At 42.3% G+C, this 25,097-nt stretch overlaps 1 protein-coding gene across 1 annotated transcript; it reads left to right on the top strand.

Moving 5' to 3' along the window:
* Positions 1-25,097, top strand: STRIP1 (striatin interacting protein 1). The gene is made up of 21 exons (XM_063140437.1): positions 1-147; positions 936-1,005; positions 2,429-2,503; positions 3,130-3,264; positions 4,396-4,516; positions 7,814-7,882; positions 9,553-9,659; positions 10,022-10,149; positions 11,867-12,049; positions 12,212-12,429; positions 12,851-12,916; positions 14,792-14,855; positions 15,047-15,118; positions 16,049-16,123; positions 16,450-16,547; positions 17,798-17,924; positions 18,028-18,128; positions 18,691-18,757; positions 18,897-19,001; positions 19,172-19,376; positions 21,994-25,097. The coding sequence occupies exons 1-21, from the start codon at positions 4-6 to the stop codon at positions 22,239-22,241; spliced, it is 2,478 nt and encodes an 825-aa protein (XP_062996507.1). The 5' UTR covers positions 1-3; the 3' UTR covers positions 22,242-25,097.

Raw genomic sequence — 25,097 nt, 5'->3', positions numbered from 1 at the left:
GTGATGGAGCCGGGCGGTGGCGGAGGTCCGGGCTTGCTGATCGTCAACAACAAGCAACGGAGCGGCGGGCTCGGACTGACCACGACACCGCCGCCGCCAGGGGGGAAGGGTCGAGAGCCCAACCGCAACCAGCGCAAGGACTCGGAGGTCAGGCGGAGCAGCGCAAGGCTCGGGCGGAGGGGCGGCGTCCTCGCCCTCTGGGCGCTGGGAGGGTGGCCCTGGCGGGGGAGGCTCCCTCGCCTCACCTGTCGGGCCTCGTATGTCGTTAGCGGTTAAAAAAAGAAGGCGGGAGGGCGTCAGGCCGCTCCTCTTGGCAGCCCCCCCCCGCGTCGGCCATGGATGTGTGCTACCGCCCACCGACCCACCCCCTTAAACCGACCAAGAGGGCCCCCTGGGGCCGCCCCACGCCTTGGTCTCCCTTCTGACCTTGTTCAGACGAGCGGCTTAGCCAGCCACGGAAACCGCTTCAGAGCGCAGCGCTCCTCGCCGGCCAAGTTGGGGCTCTCTGACCCACCTCCCGAATGACTCGGGACTCCTCCCTCGCTAAGGAGAAGTTGCCTCTTTGATCCCGGTATGAAGTACAGTTATAGGGCACACAAATCGTTTAAGGGCGCGAGGGCTGCGGTCCTATACCCAATTACCTGGGGGTAAGTCCCAGTGAACTCAGTGGAGCTTACTTCTGAGTAGACAGAAGTTTGCACCGTCGAGTCCGCGGACCTCAGTGCGAAGCCGCTGAGCGATGTGGCAAAGCAGGTTTAAGGGAGAGGGATGTTGCCGCAATCGGACAGGGACGAATGAGTTACCATAGCAACGGTGAAGCTGTATGGGGAAAGTGGAGCGCTCTTGAATACTCAACCTGCCCCAGTGGGGTTGGGATTGGAATGTCTGCCTAGGAAAAAGAAAAGGGTTTTATTTTAGCTGTCCTCTTCTCCCAGGGCTATTCTGAGTCTCCAGACTTTGAGTTTGAATATGCAGACACGGACAAATGGGCTGCTGAGCTGTCAGGTAAAATACAAACTGGTTTAGTTTTTCTTAAATTTTGCTTTGTTCCAAAACTGTTTCATTTCATTGGCCTATAGAATGAACACTGCCACAATGCAAAAATCAAGTGTGACTGCGAACAAAACCAATTGTTTGAATTGCCATTGCTGCTGCCTGTGTATTAGTTGCTTTCAGGGTTTTATTTTTGTAAAATAAAAGTGCTGTATAAGGAAAGTTTATGCTCTTTGGTGTAAGCTCTCAGTGTATGGCTAAGTTATTTGTTATCTGTTGCATTCTACCTTCCACCTCTGCTAAAATATATCTACTTTTGAACATTTTGGTGGTATTTATTATGTGTTCAGATTTTGCTTCATTTGCTGTTTGCAGACATAATGCTTAACCGCTAGCTATGTTTTCTGAAGCTGTAGTTAAGTGTTGAATCTGAAGACCTAAACCACATATAGGCAACTTGCGGGCCTGCTACCCAGCTGATCAGTCATCAGATGAAGGGCTGGGAAAAGATCACTATTTTCCTGTAACTAATAGCACACAAGAAATAGCAATCAGAATTTTGGAGGGGGGCTTTAACCTTGCCCTCCTCCCAGTAATGTAGAGATCACTGCTTCCTTGCTGCTAATAGTGGCAAGGAAACAGTGATCTGAATCACAATTGTTGGGTGCACAGAGAGGCTTTAACTTCACCCCCCTCCCAGAAATCTAGATCAGGCTCTTGTGGGGAAGACTTTAGCCTAGCACCCATCCCAGCAGAGATAGTTGGGCCAAAATAGGAAACTGGCTCAGGATCGTGGGGGGGGGGGAGGCTTTAAATTCACCCACCCTAAGAATCCCTTCCCCTAGTCTCAGCAGGCAAGGAGGAAACCTTTAAATCTCTCCATTTCTGTGCACTGAAATGTGTGTGTGTGGTAGGAGAGATGACAGTGTGTGTGTGTGTGTTCCTCTCACAACACCTGCTACTGTTTGTGGCCTTTGGGGCCAAGAAATTTGCCCATCCTGATCTGAGTCATGGTTAAGGATTGACAAGGTAAACCAGTACATAAAGGCTGTAAACCAATACGTAAAGCCATGGTTCGAATTCGGTTTGCAAACTATGTTTTGCATTAACCATGGGGTATCTGCACTGAGCAAAGTGTCATTTAGTCAGTTGTCCTGCTTCTCCAGCCTCTTTGCTTGTAAAGTAATGAGGAGGCTTCACACATCCTACATGCCAGCGTGGTAAAGCTAAACTATGACAGCAATTTTCAGATGACATCATCTTCCATGGGTTAAGATTTATTAACATTAATCTGTTTGTTATGGTAAATAATGGTTTCCAGTCATGCTTCTAAAGTGTAGAAAAAGGCACCAATATTGTGTAGATCTTGCTCTAGTTTGATATAAAATAGAACCCAGTAATCATAAGGTTTTGTGTTTGTATTATCTCTTGACAGAATTGTACAGCTACACAGAAGGTCCTGAATTCCAACTCAACAGAAAATGCTTTGAGGAGGATTTTAGACTGCATGGTGAGAGTAATGTATTGTCCTTCTGCTATGAGCATATCTTGTAGAGTTGATCTGTGTGTATTGAAAATGTTGTAAGATCTTTTTGTTTGAGATGGAATGAAACAGAGAATTTGTTATTTAGCATCAAGTGTGTTCTTACCTGTTTTTGGTGGACTTTGATTTTATTTAGCCAAATCTTAGTAGGATATTTTATATTTATGCTGTAAATAAATCATTACTTGCATTGAGCTTTTGTGAGCAGCATGAGCTGACAGGGACAGATAACTCATAGTAGAATTCTTATCTGTGAATTTTCTCAGTGTTTAAATGCACCAAGTTGAAGGGAGCAGAAATTGGAGGGTCAATCGTTCACTTTTTATGGACGATATTGGGTGTTATTGGGTGGCAGCTTGTCTTAGCGTCTTACTTTACAGTTATAGTTGAACTGTTTTCTAGTTGATACTACGGCGCACCAGGCTATATTCACATATTGTAAATGTGATTCATGTATTCAATGACTTTATTGCTATTGAGTGCTACAATGTTGTTTTTTTGAATGAGTTTATGCTGTTAAAATCTAGACAATTTTATAACTCCCGCCCTTGGCTTCAGAAAGTAGCATCATGTCAGATTGCTTGGCTTTACAGTGTTGGATAAGAAATGGACGGAACTGGACACCAATCAGCATCGTACCCATGCCATGAGACTTCTTGATGGCCTTGAGGTCACTGCTCGGGAGAAAAGGCTGAGGGTAGCACGAGCCATCCTCTATGTTGCACAAGGTATGCTTTTTACTGTCATAGCAAATGCTCAGTTATGAAATGTCTGCTAATTGCTGAGTTAATGCCTTCACAAAGATTTTTTTTAACATCATACCTTGGTTAAACATAATCCTTTTTGTAAAAGACCAAGAATTATTATTATTATTATTATTATTATTATTATTTATTTATTTATATAGCACCATCAATGTACATGGTGCTGTACAGAGTAAAACAGTAAATAGCAAGACCCTGCAGCATAGGCTTACATTCTAATAAAGCTGCTGTGAGAGATAACAGTGCTGAAACTAATGCATGAATATCGACATCACTTGTATCCATTCAACATGGCAATTAAATAACTGTCCTTTTCATTTTGTTCTTAGTTGTTTGGAATGAGATTTTAGAGGTATGGTCACTTTTTGGTAGTGAACCAAAAGTGGTGATCATCCATCTTTGCCTACATTGAACCCCAGAGTTGCAAGAGCATTATAATAGTATTGCTACTAAGCCTCTCTAGGTTTATTAGTTGGCTATATCATAACTAGATATAATCATATTGCTTTAATATGCCGGGTTGCATCCAGATTTATGCTGGATCAACTGCACTGTCAGAAGAGGACATCCCTGTCCCCTCCAACCCTCTGAAAATGCTCCACAGAGAGTCAGGAGATCCTGCTGAATGGGGTGAGCTGTGGTGGGGATCCCCCCTCTCTCCCACATAAGTAGCGCCCTTCCACCCATGGAAGGCAGACACTGGCTTTAACCCTTGATCTTTACATTGCACCAAGTAAAATTATCAGGCAACAGTGGCATGAGAACCTATCTCTTGGGTTGATAATACTATCATCTCCAGCCCAGCTAGAGCCTAAGTTTTGTTGTAAAATCCCATAAAGCTCTCATACTCTGTCCTAGAAATGTTTTAAATAAATACAGCAGGTGATTAATATGGATGTGAATTCCAGATGATTAGGGGAACTGGCATTCTGTTATATGAATCCTCTGTCCTTAGGCATGAGAATCAGACAAGTATCTTGGCTCTGAGGAACAAGAACATGTTTTGTCTATAAAATGGAGTTTAGATATGATTTTTGTAAGGTGCAATGTAATATGCATCAGCTCTGCTGAAACAAATTGTTTTTGTGGTTACAGGCACATTTGATGAGTGCAGCTCTGAAGCTGAAGTTCAGTCTTGGATCCGATATAACATATTCCTTCTTCTTGAAGTTGGCACGTTCAATGCTTTGGTGGAACTTTTGAACATGGAAATCGAGTGAGTTCTGTGTTGCTGTAGAGTTGGGGATGTGAGAGGAATATAGGCTGTGTATGATCTGTCCAGCCAGGGTATACATTTTTACAGCTTTTGAAAGATAATCAGATGCTAGACTCAATCTAGTATCCATTCAATTTTCATCTATTTTCATAGAAAGCCACCCCTTGAATTTATTCGGAACTGGATCAGACCTGGAGTTCAGAACCCAAGTGATTTCTTACCCAAGTTCCTTTCACCTGTCGTTCCTAGTATATGACCTAGAAATGTTACCTTTCTGATGTGAGAGAAAGCAAGTTACTTAGAATTGAGCAGTTCTGAGGTTGGCTTTGATTAATTTACTAGTGAGAAACTAAACTTGGGCTAATACCTATTGGCTTCTACTTGTATAAATGGCTCCCTATTCTGTTGCATTCCCTATTACCCTATTATAGATGTATGTTTTTCTCCTGTGGTTCTTGTTATTTATTTTGCAATGGTGAGCACTAAACTGGTGAAGGATGAGCTCTCAAAATATTCTCCCTCTATCCCATTAACATGGGAAACAGAAACATGCCTAGAAAGAATGCTATTTAATGGAGAGGAATATATTAGCACAGATTTTCTCTTTTAATCCTCCCCCTCCCCCCAGTTATAATTGCTATTTTTGGAAAGCATTTGCTTAACATTGGTGGATGGGGGGGAAAGGCAGTAGGAATAGGGATCCAGAAGTGTTTTGAGGGCAGGGGGTTCAAAGTGATCCAATATTAAGTTAGAAGTTAAGTAGAAAAGGGATCACAACTCTACTGTAAAGACACAGTTCATGAATATTATAGAATGATAGTGCTAGAAGCCCACTACTCAGGGCTTGGTCTTTTGCCTCTCAGCCTCAACTCTCTCTCATACACACACACACGCACTCAGCTTAGTCCCTCCCTTCACATCAAATTCTGATCCCAAGGCAGGGGAAACAACAGTGCAGTGAGTTATTGGGTCTGAGCAAATCTGCTCTCCCTCTCCCTCTTCTTTATCATTTATCATTGCATTTTCCCCCTTGTCATCTCTAGTGGGGGCTAAGCCCCCTTGGCCTATTTGGGTGGGGGGAGTAGCGCCCTCCTCTCTTCCAAAGTCCTTGAATAGGAAGCCTACATGGAGAAATCTAGTCCAGTTGTGACGATTGGAGGTTTGAGCATGCATACAAACATTCAAGGGGCAGATATTTATTCTTCTTTGGAGATCTGTAACCTGCTCTTCTGGGCTTAACTTTAGGAGAAAGGAATGCTCCTTGGCTAGGCTTATGAAGTTGCCGTTCTCTCAGTTTGGCACCAGTATATTCCAGACATATTTTGTGTGTGTGATAACCATATTGATCTGCTTCCCTTTTGACACTTAGAATTAGAGCTGAATTTTCATGAGTTTAATTTTTTATGTCAAATTTGTATGTTTGTAAGAAATTAAACTTTGTTTCATGAAGCCTAGGATAAGGCTATCAAGGGCTACTAGTCATAATGGCTATGACCTCCAGGATTGGAGGCACCATGCCTCTGAATGTTAGTTGTTGGGGAACAAGATTGTGAGAGGCTTATTGGTTTCATATCCTGCTTGTGGGCTTCCCATAAGCATCTGATTAGCCATTGTTGGAAACAGAATGCCAGACTAAGTAGGCCCTTGGTCTGATCCAGCAGGGCTCTTATGTTCTCATGGAACAAAACAGACTATTTTAATAATAATAATAATAATAATAATAATAATAATAATAATAATTTATTTCTTACCCGCCTCTCCCTTTGGATCGAGGTGGGGAGCAACATTAGTGCAGGAATCAACACATTTTTTAAAATTTTTGATTTTACATTAATCTGGATAGGCCTGCCGGAAAAGGCTAGTCTTCAAAGCTGCCTTAAAATCACAGAGGGAGTTAATATTACGAATCTCCTCCGGCAGGCCGTTCCACAATCTGGGGGCGACAGAAGAAAAGGTCCTCTGGGAAACTGATGTCAGCCTAGTCTTGGCTGACTGAAATAAGTTCTCCCCAGAGGATCTGAGTGTGTGGGGTGGACTTTATGGGAGAAGGCGATCCCACAGGTAACCTGGACCCAAACCATTTAGGGCTTTAAAGGTAATGACCAACACTTTGTACTTTGCCTGGAAACTAATCGGCAGCCAGTGGAGTGATTTTAATGTTGGGGTAATATGCTCACCCCTAGATGTACCGGTGACCAACCTGGCTGCCATATTTTGAACTAGTTGAAGTTTCCGAACTAGGTACAATGGTAGCCCTATGTAGAGCACATTGCAGAAGTCGAGCCTAAGTCTTGAGCCTGAGTCGAGTTTAGCTAAACTCTACTTGGAACTGTGTGAAAGTACCCAAGCTGCCTTCTTATTTCACTTTCAGCTGTAAGGACGGGATAAGTGTAGGCTGAATTCAGTGTTCATTGCACTAAAAATATCAAATTCTGCACCAAAAAAATCCACTTCCTATAAGGTCACCAGAATATATTGTACAATAATAGATCTTTATAATTCCTCTACAACAATTCTCCAGAAGTTTTCTACAAATATTTGTGTTCAGTATTGCATCATGGGACAATAAAGGATGGATATTGTTCTTGTGGAGTTTGGCTGGTTGTCCAAAAGAGATTTCCGCCTCTTCTACCGTAAGCATGAGTGGACATAAGCCAACCATAGCGATTTCTGCAGGAAGAGAAAGGAGGAGGGGGCAAATTTAGCATTTGAGGGCTAAATTTGCTTAAAAGCTGTGAATAGTTGTAATTTTTTTCTTTGAAATTTTGTACTGATTTTAGCTTGTAGTTTAATGTGTTTTTAGCTGTGTACATTATTTATTGTTTTATACTGTTTGAACTGATTTTATCTGTACGCCTCCCTTAAATCCCACTGATATAGGGTGGGATACAAAAGTTTTAATAAATAAAATTATCTTCACCCAGCCTAGTCAGATGTAGCAGTGGTTGCTCAGGGATCTACTTTTGCTTCAGAAAGTTCCAACATATTCTTATTTGGTTACCTAAAAAGTTGGCAGGAAGTTGCTATAAGTTTTCTAGCAGTTTGGTATTATAGAGCAGAAGGATCTAGAGTAGTTGGACCCAATCCAGTTTGCGAGACCTTTTAGCCAACTGCATTGGGAATCTGCCATTGGATATGTGAGGGAATTAAAATAGGGTGTGTGTACATGCAAAGTGGTTTCCAGAGGTGGACAAAGATCACAAACTATACATACTGTACCCAGGCTGCTTTACTCCTAAAACATGTGACTTTGGTTCCAGATTGTAGGCAAAATACAATCTTTTTTCCCCGCTTCAGTAACAGTGCTGCCTGCAGCAGTGCCGTGAGGAAGCCTGCCATCTCCCTGGCTGACAGCACAGATTTGAGGTGAGGAATGTTAACATATAAGGCGTTAATGAGGTGAGACTTCCCAATGAAAGGCTTATAAGTTAGCAAGGATGCTTTTCTTTCCTTTCCCCTGCAGCCTCTGCTCTACTTGCATATTTTCTAGTCAGCATTTTGTATTTCCCATTTTGTACAGAATTCAGATCTTGAGATTTGATGTAGTATATTGTGCATATATGGGCAACCTGCAGTCTGCATATGGCCCCTGACTGCATTTCTATGCAACCCAAAGAGCCCTGGGGGGTGCCTGGCCCACTCTTCCCCACCGCCCAGGTGATCAGACAACAAATTGCTGTTTCCCTGCTGAAAACAGCAGTGGGGAAACCACAATTGGATTTGCTCGGAATGGGGAAAGGCTTTAACCTCACTGTCTCCCAAGGATAGTAATGCAGAGATCGCTGCTTTTTCACTTCTGTTAGCAAGGAAACCTCTCTCTCTCTCTCTCTCTCTCTCTCTCTCTCTCTCTCTCTCTCTCACACACACACACACACACACACACACACACACTGATCTGTATCAGGGCCATTCAGGGGAGGAGGCTTTAAACTCCCCCATCCCAGTGATCCCATTACCTGATCTGAGTGGGCAGCATGGAGAGGTTTGAATCTCCCCATCTCTGTATGCTGAGATACCTTGGGGAGAAACTGTGTGTGTGCGCATGCATGCAGATATAGCCTCTGACCATCACTGCATGCATCCCTCAGGGCAAAAAGTTGTCCACCCATGCTGTTGTGACTTAAATTCCCTGCTTGGGGTCACTGAAAGAGAGGTTGACGGGGTGGTGGTGGAGGTGGGGGCAAGAACAGGTAACCAAACTGAATGCGTGTTTGTGTAGAGCATGTTCAGAATTAACACTGTACATTAGCAAAGCCTTGAATGTATGTCATGGAGCATGCACAGTGGCCTCTCATCTGTGGTGCACTGTTACTGGGAAATGGCCATCCCAGGAGATGCTTTTTGCAGTGGTTTCGGTAAAGAGACCCTTTAGAATAGACATGAGCAGATTTTCAGGATTGTGAGATCTGTTGTTTTTTTACTAGAACCCTTAGCCACAGCCAGATTAAAAATGGTGGCTCGGGACAGAGCCAGTTACCTACTGCACCCCACGAGCCAAACAGTAGGATGACACACATAGAAAAGTACAAATTTACAACAGAGTTGGTACTAATGTGGGATTCCAGTGATCTAATTTAGACAGGGGTATCCATTTTGCTGTTGCCATTGTTAAACCATTGGGGGTCAAAACCCCTTGCTGATCTGCAAATCATCTAGAGATCTACTAGTAGATTCTGATCCACCTTCTGCACTCCCTGCTCTAGAAAGAGTGCCTTTTTCTTGGAAAACTACACATTGGTAAGCAACAATCATTTTGGAAATATAGACCAGGAGAAGGAGGACAATGTCAGGCTTTTATCAATAAAACTTGTTATTTTATTGTTTTTCCATTCATAGTATTTTGCTGCTTCTGATGAAGTCAGTGGGAATATCAGGAGCTAATACTTACTATTCTATTCCTCTCTCCAACCTTATACCTGAAGCTCAGATTGCTAGGTTACCTTACTTTCACCTACATAGAGTAGTTTTGAATAAGTTGAACCATGTTGCCAGTGTTTTCTTTTTTAATCTGCTCAATCTTTGCAATCCATTTGCAGGGTGCTCCTGAATATTATGTACCTTATTGTAGAGACTGTCCGACAGGAGTGTGAAGGAGACAAGCCAGAGTGGAAGACAATGAGACAGACCTTCAGAGCAGAACTAGGTATGGGTTCTGTCATTGTTCACTTAAAGTGATAAGGCTATCTGATCACTCTTGATTTAAAATAAATAAGGATCAGTAGGCCAGAAATATGGAATCCTATTGCCGTAAGAAAAGGCTTTCCAGGTATCGGAAGGAAGCTAAATGTGCAAGATCCAGGTGAAATATGAGTTTAGTACTAAGTTGAAGTTAAAACAGTGTGTACAAGGGTGAAAAAAAGAAGTGGTGATGGTTATGGGTGGTATAATGGCAAGTCATTTGGGCTCACTACTGGTTTTAACTGCCAAGGATGTAGTTGAAATACATGAACCAAGACTTGAGGTTTCTGCATTTAACTTGGCTGTCACCAAACTATTGCCTTTCAGGGGCACCGCTGTATAACAGTGAGCCATTTTCTGTGATGCTTTTCGGAATGGTAACCAAATTCTGCAGTGGCCATGCCCCACACTTCCCCATGAAGAAGGTGTTGCTGCTGCTCTGGAAGACTGTCCTGGTAAGAGGTTCCTATCCATGAATAAGTGGTACTTTAACAGATAGCTTCTATCACTGCATCCAAAAACATGGTCCTCTTGGGATCTTACATGGTCACAAAAGGTGATATGGGGCTCCTATTTTAATAGCCTAAATGCTCTATTATAATTAACCAATAAATGTAAGCCACTATGAAATTGTTCCTTTTGCAAGGTTCATATCCTGGAGTGAAACAACCACTACTACTTCTGTATCTGCAGCAGGCACAGGATCAACCCTTCTTCATGCATTGTGTAGTGTACCAATCAACTACAAACATTGCTGGGTTAAGACTGAATCATGGACAGTGGCTGGGAAAAATGTCTTCCCACTGTTGTGGGAAAGGAACAGGCAGAGAGGAAAGCTACTCTGTAGCTCTTCTGTGATTTGCTGGGCTTATTGCGCTCCTTGCATTATTTTTATATATACCCTGTGTTACATCTACAACTGCTAATGCCATTTGGCACATCCCCTAGCAGTGCTGCGGTGGCTTTTCTGTGCTGGCTGCTTCCTGGGTATTCAGATTCCTCAGGGCTCCTGGTTGCTTGAAAACAGCAGATGGCGCCATGAAACCAAGCTGGGAGAAGCAAGCTGCTCTTGACACTTTTAATGTCCTGCGTAGGCGAAATCAGTATTAATGTGAAATGAGACAGTTGGCTCATTTTATAAAAGCTAGTGAACATACAGATATTTTGCAACTAGGAAGTAAGAGTTGATGAAAAAGAATATTACCTTGGCTAGCTAAGATGTCTTATAAAGAATTTCAGTTTAGACAAGGATCCCAGGAGTGACAAATGAAATGCCCTTGCTAGGTTAAATTTGAAAATAATTTCTGGATATTGATTAGAAAAGTAAGATCATTGTAGAGAATACAAGAATTTTCAGGGAAGCAATACACAGTTTTAAGACAAGAGCATAGAAATTACAAAAATATTTTAGATCGTACCACAAAGAAACAAATACTGCATAAATCTGCTTTTCTTTTTTTCAAGAACTGCCAAATTGTATAGCTTTCACATAATGCTGAAACTAGGATGCTATGAGGTTGCCAGTTGTCCATCTGTAGATGATAACTACATCTTCTCAGCTGTTAAAGGCCAAAATATCATGAAATCAATAGGGTTCAGTGTTATGGTCAGTTATCAAAGGAACAACTTTTGTGTTTCACACAATGTGTCCAAGCTGCCACTACACCAAACTCCCCCATCTAAATTAACCCTACATGGCTTTTTCAGACAGCATTCCTCTGGCAGCTGAGAAATAAAGAGTATAATACCATAGATAGGCCCAGTGCATCTGAGGGCACTTGCTGTTGCTGCAGCTGCATTATGCAAAATAAGTGGGACTCCCCTTGGTTAGTACCGGGATGAGAAATTGCCTGGGAAAACCATGTAAGCGCCTCTGAATTTCTTTAAGAAAGGGAAGGATATGTTAAATAGGTGTGTGACTGTGAGGAACATGGAGTTCTTTTAGAAATATATTTTCTGAAAATGGGATTTAAGATGAACAGAGAGTCAGGCTTATAATACCAGGACCCTTAGGCTGTGCTGTGCTATCCTATGTTCACAAATAGACATATCTCTGACTTCAGTAAATATTTCATCCCTCATTCCTTGATAGTTTACGGGTAGCAAATTAATTTTGGAACAGGGACTGAAGAGATAATGAGAGTGAATGACTGCATTTATCCTCCTGTGTAGTGTACCCTTGGAGGATTTGAGGAGCTTCAAGATATGAAAGCAGAGAAACGGGAGATGCTGGGCCTCCCACCACTTCCTGAGGATAGCATAAAAGTGATCCGCAACATGAGAGCTGCCTCCCCTCCAGCATCTGCTTCTGATTTGATTGAGCAGCAGCAGAAACGGGGTCGGCGGGAGCACAAGGTGAGTTTTGGAACAGATAAATCGAGGGGGAAACAACCTTCCTCTATTTGGGAAGAGCAGAGTGCACAAGGAGAAAGTAGGATAAACTTGCCTTTCACTACGTGTGTGTGTGTGTGTGTGTGTGTGTGTGTGTGTGTGTGTGTTGTGTGTGTGTCCTTCCAGGCTCTTATTAAACAGGATAACCTGGATGCCTTCAATGAGCGAGATCCGTACAAAGCTGATGACTCCCGTGAAGAGGAGGAAGAGAATGATGATGACAATAGTCTTGAGGGAGAAGCATTTCCTCTTGAAAGAGATGAGGTGATGCCTCCTCCTGTCCAGCACCCTCCAACTGACCGACTGACTTGCCCAAAGGGTTTGCCTTGGGCACCTAAGGTCAGGTGAGTGCTTGTACAGGATTGTTGCATCTAAGGAAAACCCTCTTCAGTCAATGCTGGAATACTTGGCTAGTGTGCCTAATAGACACAGGTGGTGATGATGATGGTAATAATAATAATAATAATAATAATAATAATAATAATAATAATAATAGATGTAAGGCTTCTCATATTGACACAATCACTATGATGATTGGGAGACTTGATGTAGGACAAGCTATGGGATTTCTTTCCTTAAACCAAGCTAAAGTGCCAACCCATGTTCTGTGGAGATTTGGAGATGCTGAGATCACAAGATGAGTTTTCATTCATTTACAATATAAAGGAAACTTGTCTCTGTATGGCTATTAACAATATATGGCAAAACTAGTGAGGAGGAGCCCTAAAGGTTTGACTGAATGTTGTTCTTGCCTCTTTTCTACAGAGAGAAAGACATTGAGATGTTTCTGGAATCTAGTCGGAGCAAATTTATTGGCTACACCTTGGGGAGGTGAGTTAGAGCAGCCCCAAATGTGTTGCCTCTTGAGCTAAACTAGTTGTTGGGATCTCTTACTCCTCAGTGTGCGTCTAATGTGTTGGGTCATTGGTAACATCTTTCATGGCAGGGGGAGTTGCTTTGTATATTACTTTTAAAGAAAAAGGACTAAGATATAGAAAAAACAAAACAATAGTATGTATATATGGTGCTATGGGCAGATGAAGAGAAGGGGAAGAAGAGTGAGGATACCAGCTTGTGTAGAGTTGCTTGTGCCAGATAAATTGGCACAGCAGCTGGATGCTATGAGCATTTTCCTGGCTTTTGGCTAGTACAACAAACAGCTTAATGGAAGGAATGGTGGAAGCCTGGTAAATCGGTCATGAAACCACAATGCAGAGAGTGCATGTGGATTATACAAATGGCCTATGCTGGATTAGTCCATAAATCCATATGTCCATCCCACTTCCAGATCTCAAAAAAAGCATATGCTTGTTTCAGTGTGTGATCATTTTAGTAGGAAAAATGTTGGCTGTTTCAGCTATGTGCAGTTGGATCCCCATTCTTTTTATTTCAAGTTCTGTAATTGATACATAATTAACTAAGGGTGCAATCCCACTTATTGTCCGGGAAAGCTGCCAATAGACCAGCTAATTAGAGAGATATACAAACGTGGGCAGCGTGCCCAGACAAACTCCAAGAATTCGGCCACAAACTCAGCAAACAAACGGTGGAGTTTGTCTTTATCTGTGCTAGGAAATAACACAGTTAATTCTTTAATGTCAGAGTACAAGACATTTTAAACATAAGCAAAGTCCAGTTCCGTTCCAAAAGTCAAGGGCTTACGAGAGGTAGAGAGAGTCCAAGAAACAGTCCAGAGGTCCAGGGATAGGAGCAGGTCACGAATTCCAAGCCGGTCCAAAGTTCAATCAGGATACAAGGTCACCACGATCCGAAGCAGGAATCAAGAGCTTTCGCCAGGATGCTCAGTTAATCTCTGGCGAAGTTCCTGTTGCTTCCCAGCTCTCTAAATACCCCTCCCTGGCAGCTACAGGTGTTCCCTATTGAGTGGGCGTCTAGTATAAATACGCAGAGACCTGCGCCGGGCCTCCTTTTCCGCCCTATGCTGTCTAAACAATTGCGCAGGTAAGTTTGTTGCTTCTGTCTCTGTGTCTTCTGAATTGGCCAAGCTCCCTGCTGGTTTAATCACCGGCACGCTGGTCCTTGGCTCTGCTTCCACTGCATTCTCTGAGTTGGCCCCACTCCCAGCTGGCACCAGTTCAGCAGCCGTGACACGAGCCTCTGCCTGTAAAGGTTCTGCTTCCTCCTCCTCTGAGCCCATCCCCAACAACTCTTCAGAGGGCCTAACACTTATTTATATTTTATTTATTTTAAACATTTCTTGCTTGCCTTTCAGGGCAGAAGCCCTCCCAAGGCAACTCATAGTAATAAAATATTATAAAAACACAGTTAAAATGTTAAAAGTGATAAAAACATGAACATAGTAAAATGGCAATAAAAACAACAATGAAACTAGCAGCAACAGCAATGGCAACAACAGCAGTCATCTCAAGAGAAGGCCGAGGTAAAATAATATGTTTTCAAGACCTTCTTAAAAGCCTGCAATAACAGAGCATGGGGGACCTCTGATGGCAACTTGTTCTAAAAGTCTGGGGCCACCGCAGAGAAGGCCCTTTCATGAATGGTTACCCACCTCAATGCTTTAGCAGTTTTGTAACAAAGTTCTGCTTGAAAAATGGTAGGAGCAAAACTCCTTAATTTAGTTGAATAGCTTTCTGTTCACAATTTTACCAAAAGTGTCAATTTTAATATTGTTTATATAATGGTATTTGCTGCCTGACCAGTTCTTTCGTTTTTTGCCCTCTTTAGTGACACCAACACAGTAGTAGGATTGCCCAGACCCATTCACGAGAGTATCAAAACTTTGAAACTGGTGAGTACCCATCGTGACTTCTTAATTTGGCTGTGCAGAAGTCCTGTCATGCAAGAGCTGCCTTTTAATCTTGCCCAATCTGTTGCTGCTTCTCCAGTCTAAAAAAATGTAAACCCAGGCAGATAACATGTTTGAATCTTATGTGCTGCCAATATTTGAAGGTTAACTTCCTTTCCTGTATCACTTTTTAGCACAAGTATACATCTATTGCAGAGATTCAAGTACAAATGGAAGAAGAGTACTTGCGTTCCCCCTTGTCAGGGGTAAGTATCATATGAAGAACGCCCAATGAGAAGGAAATTAGCGGTGAAAAAAGCATCGGTATGAAAAAGCAGAAGGGAAGGAAGTCTAATGGTGCAATCTGATGCACGTTTAGACAGAAAAGGGTCCTACAACTCCCAGCATTCCCCAACCAGCCATGCTGGCTGGGGAATGCTGAGAGTTGTAGGATTTTTTCCCAGCCTATTTATTATTTATTTATTAGATTTTTATACTGCCCAATAGCCGAAGCTCTCTGGGTGGTTCACCTATGCCTAAACATGCATAGGATTACACTAAATCTCTTACTTGGATTGGGCATTTGGCTGACTTTACCTTCAGCTTAATTATTTATTACATTTCTATGCCGCTCAATAGCCGAAGCTCTCCGTCATGCTCCATCATTAATACTAGGTTCACGCTTCGTGGGGTATACATGGCTCACTTGAATTTTTATCAGTCTGCTGATCAGGGAGTTGTTCTCATCTATTTCCCACCCTATGAATCAGATTTCCTGGGGCGGATCCAACGTTCTCCACTTATGGAATGTTCCCTCTGGAGGAAAGAGTCAGGGAGGTGTTTTTTGCCAATTCTTCCTGTCCCCTGAAAAGTGTGGGAAGTTGCACCAAGGAAAAGGGGGAATTGATGGTAGTTGTCTCTCCCCTCCCCACTGTCCTCCAGTGGAGGCTCCTCCTGGATCTTAATAGCTTCCCCAAAGAGAATGAGCTCTTCTATTCACCAAAGAGACACTCTGGACCCAATCACTATGGCATGAGGCTGTGCAGTTATTCAATCTGCCTCTGGAAGATCACAGGTGTTGAAGTGAAGTTTTGCTCATGTTATGGAAGGATGAACTGTGGCTCAAAATATACAGGCCAATTTGGCATGCATTTCAAGTTGAAAAGGATGTTATAATGAACTCCTTGTGTTAATAGGGGGAAGAGGAGGTTGAGCAAGTTCCTGTGGAAATCTTATACCAGGGACTACTTCCTAGCCTGCCCCAGTACATGGTGAGTTATATTCTTCTCCTATATATATTCATTCCCAAGGTCCCTTTTTTCTTCTGTTTTCCTTAATTGTGTTGCAGTCTATCCTCAGTCCCATCTTCAGGATGGAAAGAATATCTAGTCCCTGTTTGCATTTCATTGCTGGTTTGTGCAAACTTCTACTCTGATATATCACCTCTTTGCTTGCCAATATATGACAATTTGCCTCCTTTGATGTTCCATGGACATCTCCTGCCATTATCTGTGTCTGAATTGCCCCCTCTTCTTTCCTAAACTTGGGCACTTCAGAAAGTCTTCTCTATCTCACTTATCTAAACGTTGATTCACAGATTGCCTTGCTGAAGATTCTGCTAGCTGCAGCACCCACCTCCAAAGCCAAGACTGATTCCATTAACATCCTAGCAGATGTTTTGCCAGAGGAGATGCCGTGAGTCTCATACATAGGGGTGCATATAGTGAATGAAAGGAGAAGATAGTGAATAGATGTTGACTTAACTTTCTCTGATTGGGTATTGAGTGAGCAGACTGTTTCATTTGTTTATTTAGACATTTCTATTCCACTTTTATTTATAAATAAATCCAAAGTGTGTAACAAAATTACTAAAACACATTGGAACAATAGATACAGTGATAATAACAACCCAAAAATTTCTAGAATGAGTGTCATATAATAAGAGCAGATTAAAACAAGTTTAAAAGACAGATAAAAACATTAAACCACACTGAAAGGTCAATGGAATAAAAGGTCTTAGCAGCACATATGAAGCTAAAAGAGTGGGAGCCAGCTATACCTCCCCTCGGAAGGAGTTCCATAACCTGAGTGCCACAATAGAAAAGGCCCTGTCTCACATACTAACCAACCATGCTTCTGAAAATGGAGAGGCATATAGCAGAGGTGTCCGGCACTGAATACAGTGGCAAGCAGGTTCACATGGGAAGAGGGAGTCCTTCAAATATCCTGGTCCCAAACCATTCAGAGCTTTGCAAATAAAAATCAGCACATTGAATTGCACTCCGTAACAAACTGTAAACTAGTGCAAATACATCAAAACTGGCATAATGAGATAAGTAAAGTGGACAGAAATCAAGCTGGCTATTGCATTTTGAACCTTCTGAGGTTACTGGATGCTTTTTCCATGATGAAACACTTGCTTGTATTAAACCTTGCAAAATAGATGTATACATTAGATATGTGAATTGTACGTTTTAGCAGCAGGGAATGGAGGAGTTTCTAGGTAGACACCTCAGATTGGACCTGGAAAGCTGTTTGAAACTGGTCCACTTTAGAAATGGCAGACCCCTTAAGTATATAGGTGGAGTTAGGCTAATAATAGTATTTGGTTCTTCTTTTAAACTTTTCCTCCACAACACAATCTGGACTGGTTTTGTGAACAGATGAAGCCACTTGCAGCTTGTTCAGTTCTTCATTACATTTACTTATTAAACAGAGTTGGAAAGGGCTTGGAGAAAACTGTTGAGGAGTCATCTCTGTCTTGATTATCCAGATGTAAAACTAGGAATAATAGTGATTTTCTTCATGGAGCTGTTAAGCTGAAAATGATATAGACCATAAGTGCTACTTATATTAAGTGCACTAAAGTATAATAGTATCAGTGCAGGGAGATCTTTCCTACCACTGTCAACTTCAAACGCTAATATTGCTGCTTTGACTTCCAGAACAACTGTATTGCAGAGTATGAAGCTGGGCGTTGATGTGAATAGGCACAAAGAGATTATCGTAAAAGCCATTTCTGCTGTGCTGCTGCTGCTGCTCAAACATTTTAAGTTAAATCATGTCTATCAGGTAAGCATGGGCTGGACTGGGTTAGCAGCATTAGAAGTGGGGATGGAGTGAATCTGGAATGTGCTTGCTTAATACATCCTATCATTTCTATTCCCTGTACCAGTTTGAATACATGGCCCAGCACCTTGTTTTTGCCAATTGCATCCCACTTATATTGAAATTCTTCAATCAGAACATCATGTCATATATCACAGCCAAGAACAGGTAGGTGGGAGCATCACTTGTATCTTGAAATGCCATGACAGAAAATATTATTCTCTATATTTGCAGCTTTTAAGGACACCTACTCATCCTCCAGAATTTAACTTGCAGGAGGAAGGTTGTTTCATACCACTGATAAGAGCCTGTTGAGGAAGCTTACCTCTCCAACATTGCCATTTCTTTTCTGTTAGGTAGATAGCTTAGCAATGTGTTGTTTGATCACGTATTGAAATATGGCTCACAGAGATATCATAAGGTCATGGGTAACACTGAGCTTCACAGATACATTTCTTTGTGGGGCGAAAAGGTTACTAAGTGATTGGCTGATCTGCTTCTTTTTCTTGGCATTAACTAAATGTCCAGGTTAAGCATATATGAGAAGATGTGCAGACATTAAGCTTATTGATAGCTGAAAGCTGAATATCAAGGGTTGGAGAAGGCACATCATACTCATCGTGTTCCTCAAATGTTTGAACCAGACAGTGCCAGCCATTCTTGGAGATGGCATTCTTGACTAGATGGGTCATCCATTCTGATCCCTTTTCGGTGCTCTTATATATTTCAGCATCTCTGTTTTGGATTATCCCTACTGTGTGGTGCATGAGCTACCTGAGCTGACTGCGGAGAGTCTGGTGAGCCAAGCTGCCCATGCCTTTTACCTTGACATGGACGTGCCAAGTTACGGGATGGATATGGCATTGACAGTAAGGGGGACTTCATATTGGCTTTCCTTTCTTGCTCATCTTTCCTTTGTTTTGGTTTTTCCTATAGGAAGCTGGAGACAACAATCAATTTTGCTGGCGGAACCTGTTTTCCTGCATTAATCTACTTAGGATACTGAATAAGTTAACAAAGTGGAAACACTCTAGGACCATGGTGAGTAGGAGCACCTCCATAAGCCTACATGACAGTACGTACTGCTGTGTATGCTGTTCCTAGCACTATAAAGTCCTTATTGAGCATTTACCATAATCTTGGTCTTGGGCTGATGGTTAGTAATGGAAGTACAGGTGAGAAACTGACCTTCTTCTACCTTATCTTCCTAGATGCTGGTTGTGTTCAAGTCTGCTCCCATTCTGAAACGAGCCCTTAAGGTGAAGCAAGCTATGATGCAGCTCTATGTTCTGAAGCTTCTGAAGGTGCAGACGAAGTATCTGGGACGTCAGTGGAGGAAGAGCAATATGAAGACTATGTCAGCAATCTACCAAAAAGTGCGGCATCGGCTCAATGATGACTGGGCATATGGCAATGGTATGTCCTGAATCTGTCCGTTTCTTTTTTCCTACCTCAGTCACCCCATCCCAAACCTTCCAATAACCTTCAGTTGTACCATAACAACCTCCAGTTATGTCAAGCTACTTCCCTTGAAGCACCTATCTACCTGTTAGGAGATCACATCAATTACTGTTAGGAGTCAGTGCGGCCATCCCATTTAACATTGATTCATACAATTTTATTTGTTCATTCATTCATTCACTTATCCTAACTATGGCAAGCTATGGAAGATGGTTTCCCCCTCTAAATGAGCCACAACAGCATATTTCACTCTCTAAGTGTGCATATTGTGCTATGTCAGTGTGGTGCATTAGCTAGAATGCTATTCTTGGACCAGGGAAATCCAGGTTCAAATCTCCCCTTGGCTATGAACTACATTGAGTAGCCTTGGGCAGGTTGCTGAATCTCAGCCTAAGCTTACCCTGCAGCTAGGCTGGTAATGAAGGACAAAATGGAATAACCCTATGTATGTCAGCCTATTCTTCTTCACAGAATGAGATGACATGTGAAGATGAAGATAGGTCTGATGCAAGTTCCCAAGTGTACCTGAACATCTCAGCCTTATAGCTTTTACATTTCTTAAAGATCTGCTAAGTAGGAATGTCATAATACCGAAGCGCCTGTATGACAGCAGGTTAGTAGCCCATTCACCAAGAGCTGGTGACTGAGATGATCATTAGGCTTCAGATGTGAAAGAAATCCCTATTTAGACTATAAAAAGCTTTTTGTACTCTCTGTTGTCTTACACTGAATGTTGCACTCTGCGGGTGTATCACTGGCTGGCTTGCAGGGTAGAAGCTCCTATCTGAAGTGTCTTAAGGTTCATCCTTCATGAAAATAGCCTATATACATATGTGCATGGACCATAAGAACCACAGTTAATTAGCAGAGTGACAATCCCAGTAAGAAGAATCTGAGGGATATATAATGCTCTTCCAAACTTGCCATATTTATTTATTTATTTATTGTATTTATATCCTGCCTTTTTTCCTCCAAGGAACCCAAGGCAGCGTACATAATCCTCCTCCTCTCCATTTTTATCCTCACGACAACAACCCTGTGAGGTAGGTTGAGCTGAGAGTCTGTGACTGGCCCGAAGCCACCCAGTGGGTTTCCATGGCCAAGTGGGGATTAGAACCCGGATCTCCTGACTCCCAGTCCAACACTCTAACCACTATATCACACTGGCAGAGATCTAGTTCTTGACTAGTGTTGCAGTTTTGCTCCATGCGGAGTATCAGCAAGTGGCATGGCTCTGTAGATGGTTTTTTGCTTAGAAAGAGAAATATGCTGCCTTCTTGGAAAACAGTGTTCATTGCAGGGAGACACCTGTCCCAGGATCCCGTGCTACAGTGGAGCTGTTCACATGTAAAGGCAGCAATTTGAAAGTTAAATTGTGGGTGCTGGGAGTGTTCCACAGCCTTTTTGAATATCCAGCCACTGGGGGTTGTTGTGTGACATCTAAACCCAGACACTATAGGTTAATTGTGGGTTAAACAATCCACAGTTAACCTAATTACTAATTGTATGTTAACTGTGCATTATTTAACTCATGATTAACCTATAATGTCCAGTTTTGGATGTCATATAGCAAATCCCCTATTGACTCAACAGTGTACACTGTTGCACACTGTGGCAAATCTTGGGTGAATTAACCCATGATTTGATGCTGTTACATGTGACCCAGTCAGTGAGTCATATGGGCAACTCATGATTAAAATTTAAGCATATTGATCATGGCACAGAATTAACTTGAAAGGCTTATGCTCTGGAAAAGCACTCAACTAGCTTTGTGTAGCAGACAATTTTCCAAATCCCACAGCTGTCAGTTATGTCAAGTCTTTTCAGTTATGCTATTCTTGGTATTTACCTGATATAGTGTTACTCAAGGTCCTTATTAAACTGTGAGGACCTCTCCAAAAGGGGCAAGGAGTACTTGCTCTGGCTTTCATCCCACTTTTTCTAGCCTTTTGTAGGGAGCTGTTATGGATAAAGTTTAGGGGTAGGGCCGTGCAAGCCTCAGGCCTCGGATTCAGAAATCAGAATCACACAGGCCTTTTTATGACAGATCCGCCATTTCCTTGCACAGCCCTAGGCCTCCATAAGCAAGTAACAGCCTACAACCCCCAACATGCAGTGCCTGGGAGGGCTGCACTTACCGGGGCCCAGGAATGGTGGCATGCACTAGCCTTGCAAAGTATATGAACGTGGTTGTTAGTCTGGTCAAAATGCATACTCCCTTGTGAGTGCTAACAAGGTGCATGTGAGAAATGTTCTTTGCAATAGTCACCAAATATTTTATTAAGTAGATACAACCACTGACCCAACCAGTGTTCTTGTTGGTCTTATTTTTTGACTCGGGAACATCAACCTCTATTGTGCCACTTCTGGCAGCCTGGCAACCAACCACTGTTGCATCTCAACCTTGGAAACTATGGCTTTTTGTGTTGTCTTCGCAATATGTTTCTGTTCTGCTATGAAAGCTGAAAACCTGACGTTACTAGAACAGGTGTTTGCATGTCTAGCAAAGGATTGCAGTTTTTCACGGTGCGGGTATGATTGGGGTTGATTGTCCACTTCATGACTTCTACAGATCTGGATGCACGTCCATGGGACTTCCAGGCTGAAGAGTGTGCTCTACGTGCCAGCATAGAGCGTTTCAACTCTCGACGTTATGACCGGACACACGACAACCCTGATTTTCTGCCTGTAGATAACTGTTTGCAAAGTGTTCTGGGCCAGCGTGTGGAGTTACCTGAGGATTTCCAAATGAATTATGACTTGTGGCTGGAAAGGGAAGTTTTTTCTAGACCCATCTGCTGGGAGGAATTGCTGCAATGACATTCAATGAGGAAAATCTCAAAACTCAAAGCTTGTATGTCTGCCCAAGGACGAAGTTCCTGCTCTTCAGTCAACCAGGCATAGAAGAGATAAACTGGGTTTTTTTTAATATGGCTTGTAATCTGCAGTTCTTTCCTTCTCCTCCAGGTGGCAGCATGGTGTTGTTTTTTACTGCTCTCAAGATCTGACAATATGGCTTTCCTAAGTCTTTTGGGTTGCTTCAATTAGTAGTTGGTTTGGAAGGTGCTATGTCAATTCAGAGTAGTTGACTTTGAGACCTGGACCAGTTGAACAACCTTTGGCAAAATATCAGTGTCAGCATTAATTGCTCTTCAGTGCTCCTTGTCAGGCTTCTGTTTACTGGGCATGGCTAGCTACTTATTTCAAAACTAGAAGGGTAGTTTTTTCTGCTATGTCCCCACCCTTATCCCAAAAGGAAGAATAGCACCCATTTTCTGCTAGCTTCTAAGAAAGACAGCAATTTCATGGTGGTACGGGTGAGAGGAGAAAATATATTTGGTGCATACCATTTTCCTTGCTGTTACAGGAAAGGGAGATCTCTGGAGTCACATCTAGTGCATATAGGGAGGCAGTGTAGTTGAGAGGAGCAGGTTTGGGGCACAGGATTTGTTCATAGCAGTGCCAATAGTACTCTCATCTGCTGGGAGGTGGAGGGAACATTAGAAATGGCTTGCCCTGCTTGGGGAAGTGAGCAGGTGACTTCATTTGGATCAGGGGTGTTGCCTCAATTTGTTTCCCTGTTAAAGCCAAACTGTTTAAACAACTGTGAACCAGACGCATTGTATTTTACTTGATAGAAAGAAATAGATATAAATATCAATCTTCCTTTTTGGAAGCTGCACCTGAGAAAGGCAAACTCTTAACTTTGTGTTTTCTGCTTCCTTCGATGTGCCATCCTTCGGTTTGCTTGAGAGCCTGATTTTTAAACAGTTTTTCAGCACAGGTGCACATGCCAGTGTAGTTCCCTCAGTTTGACTGCTTGCCAGCCCCATGTTTGTGCCTGTACTTCTCAGTTAAGTGTGGCATATTCAACCCAAGTTTCCTCAGTGTGGATATTGCTTACCTAAGCAAGTAATTCATCCTGTGTTGATGCTCCACTCCAGCCTCGTTCTCACTCATAAATAGGAGGTAGCAAGCCTGAGTCTGGACTTTTCCATTGTTCAGTAGCCCCACAGCAGTCCAGAGAGCTGCAGTCCAGACTTAGGTTTCCCACCTCCATTAAGCCCTCCAAACCAGTACTGTAGATGAGGTGGAAGCAAAGACATCTATTTATGTAGCGAAGTGGACCTGATAATAAAGTGGCTATTCCCTCTTCCTTAGGAGATGGTATCTCCTGAGAGAATTGAGTATAATATTTGATTACATTTATAACTATTCAGAAGCAAGCAAGTTACTATAGGATAGTTCCAAGTACTGCAATATGGTGATATTTTTTCCGCTCCTGATTTTTAGTCTGTTTACATACTTAGATTGTAATCCTAAGGCTACTCACTTGGAAGTAAGTCCCATTGAAATTAAAAATATTTAGGACTGGGGTGTCATTAAAATACTATAACAAAACCATAGGTTTGGATGGGACTGGTCCAACCCTTTGCATTGAGCTTTGATTACTTAATATGCAAACACTCCTATAAGGTTAGCCTGTATCACTGAGGTTGCAGAGTGTCTCTCATGCAGAGAACAGCCGGGACCAAGGCATATCTTGTCTGTTTAAAAGTAAGAATCAAGTTGAGTAAATAGAATGCAGTAAGTTTGAGGAAGTGTCTGCCAGACAGCCAATCCAAAAATCGTGGTGCAACCATTGATGGGGGTTCCAAGCTTTTTCAAGGTGTAGCATACTGAGAACTTGGGTTTCCCCATCTCTATATTGTGAACAGTGTGATGGTGACATGATCATGCAACAAAAGCATTATGGTCGCATAAAAGAATGAACAAGCATTAAAAACAGCAAAATACCTTTCAGTTTATAATGGTTACTTTTGTATGTGAATCCTAAGATTTGTAAGTGCCTCCTGGAAAGAAATCAAGACTATTCCTGTCCAGTGTAAATCAGGGATTTTGGAAGGGGCGGTAGAGGATTTTTTCCCCATCTCTAGGATGGGAACAGGTTAAATAGAGTATTAATGCAAATGCATCTTTCTCTTTCTGTTGGGCTGGAGGCTTTAGAAAATTGGTAGGAAGCCCTCCAGCAGCCATCCAGTAGGTGGGTAAACTTGAAGCCTCCTTAGTAACTGCTAGGCTACTGAGCTCAGAGAGAAGAAGCAGACTTGTATTAAGACAGATGATGTCAATTGGGGCTGCACAGAAGATCCGGCACCCAGAGCAGAAGTTCCTGGGCCTGTGCCGAAGTGGGCCCATCCCTAACAATGCCCCTGGTAAGTGGGTATTCTCTTGATATCTGAAAAGGTGGGTCAGTACCCTTCAATAGAACTCAAAAAGTAATAACAAAAAGGAATCAGTAGAATTCTCGTGGCATACAAACTTGAAATCCCTGCATCGGATTTCTTAACTGACTTGGATTGCTTAAACTGGTTTTTAACAGGCTGTATTAAACTTAAACACAGGAAGTGATCCTTTTCTGGAAAATGAGAAGATCCTTGTGTCTTTGTAGCTACATAAGAAGAAACACTTCCCCTTATTGCACATGATGCCGCGAATTTGTTTTATTTATAAAGAAAATTTATTTCTTTTAATAAAATATCTATGGTGGCTTACCTCAGGATAAAAATGCACTACAATAGCACAACAGAAAAGACTGTATCATATGGTTCCTAGCCCCAGTTGCTCTATTTTCTACAGAAGCAGAGACACAGAGTTTGCGTATTTATGACTGGA

The sequence above is a fragment of the Elgaria multicarinata genome, chromosome 1, assembly GCF_023053635.1.
Source record: "Elgaria multicarinata webbii isolate HBS135686 ecotype San Diego chromosome 1, rElgMul1.1.pri, whole genome shotgun sequence".
Classification (NCBI taxonomy): domain Eukaryota; kingdom Metazoa; phylum Chordata; class Lepidosauria; order Squamata; family Anguidae; genus Elgaria; species Elgaria multicarinata.
The sequence above is the reverse complement of the archived record's forward strand: the minus strand, read 5'-3'. Positions and strand labels throughout refer to the sequence as shown.

Coding starts and splice junctions, on each gene's coding strand:
- STRIP1 (XM_063140437.1), top strand. CDS start 4: ATGGAGCCGGGCGGTGGCGGAGGTCCGGGCTTGCTGATCGTCAACAAC. Junction 7,883..9,552: donor GCTGACAGCACAGATTTGAG/GTGAGGAATGTT, acceptor ATCCATTTGCAG/GGTGCTCCTGAATATTATGT. Junction 19,002..19,171: donor GGAAACACTCTAGGACCATG/GTGAGTAGGAGC, acceptor TTATCTTCCTAG/ATGCTGGTTGTGTTCAAGTC.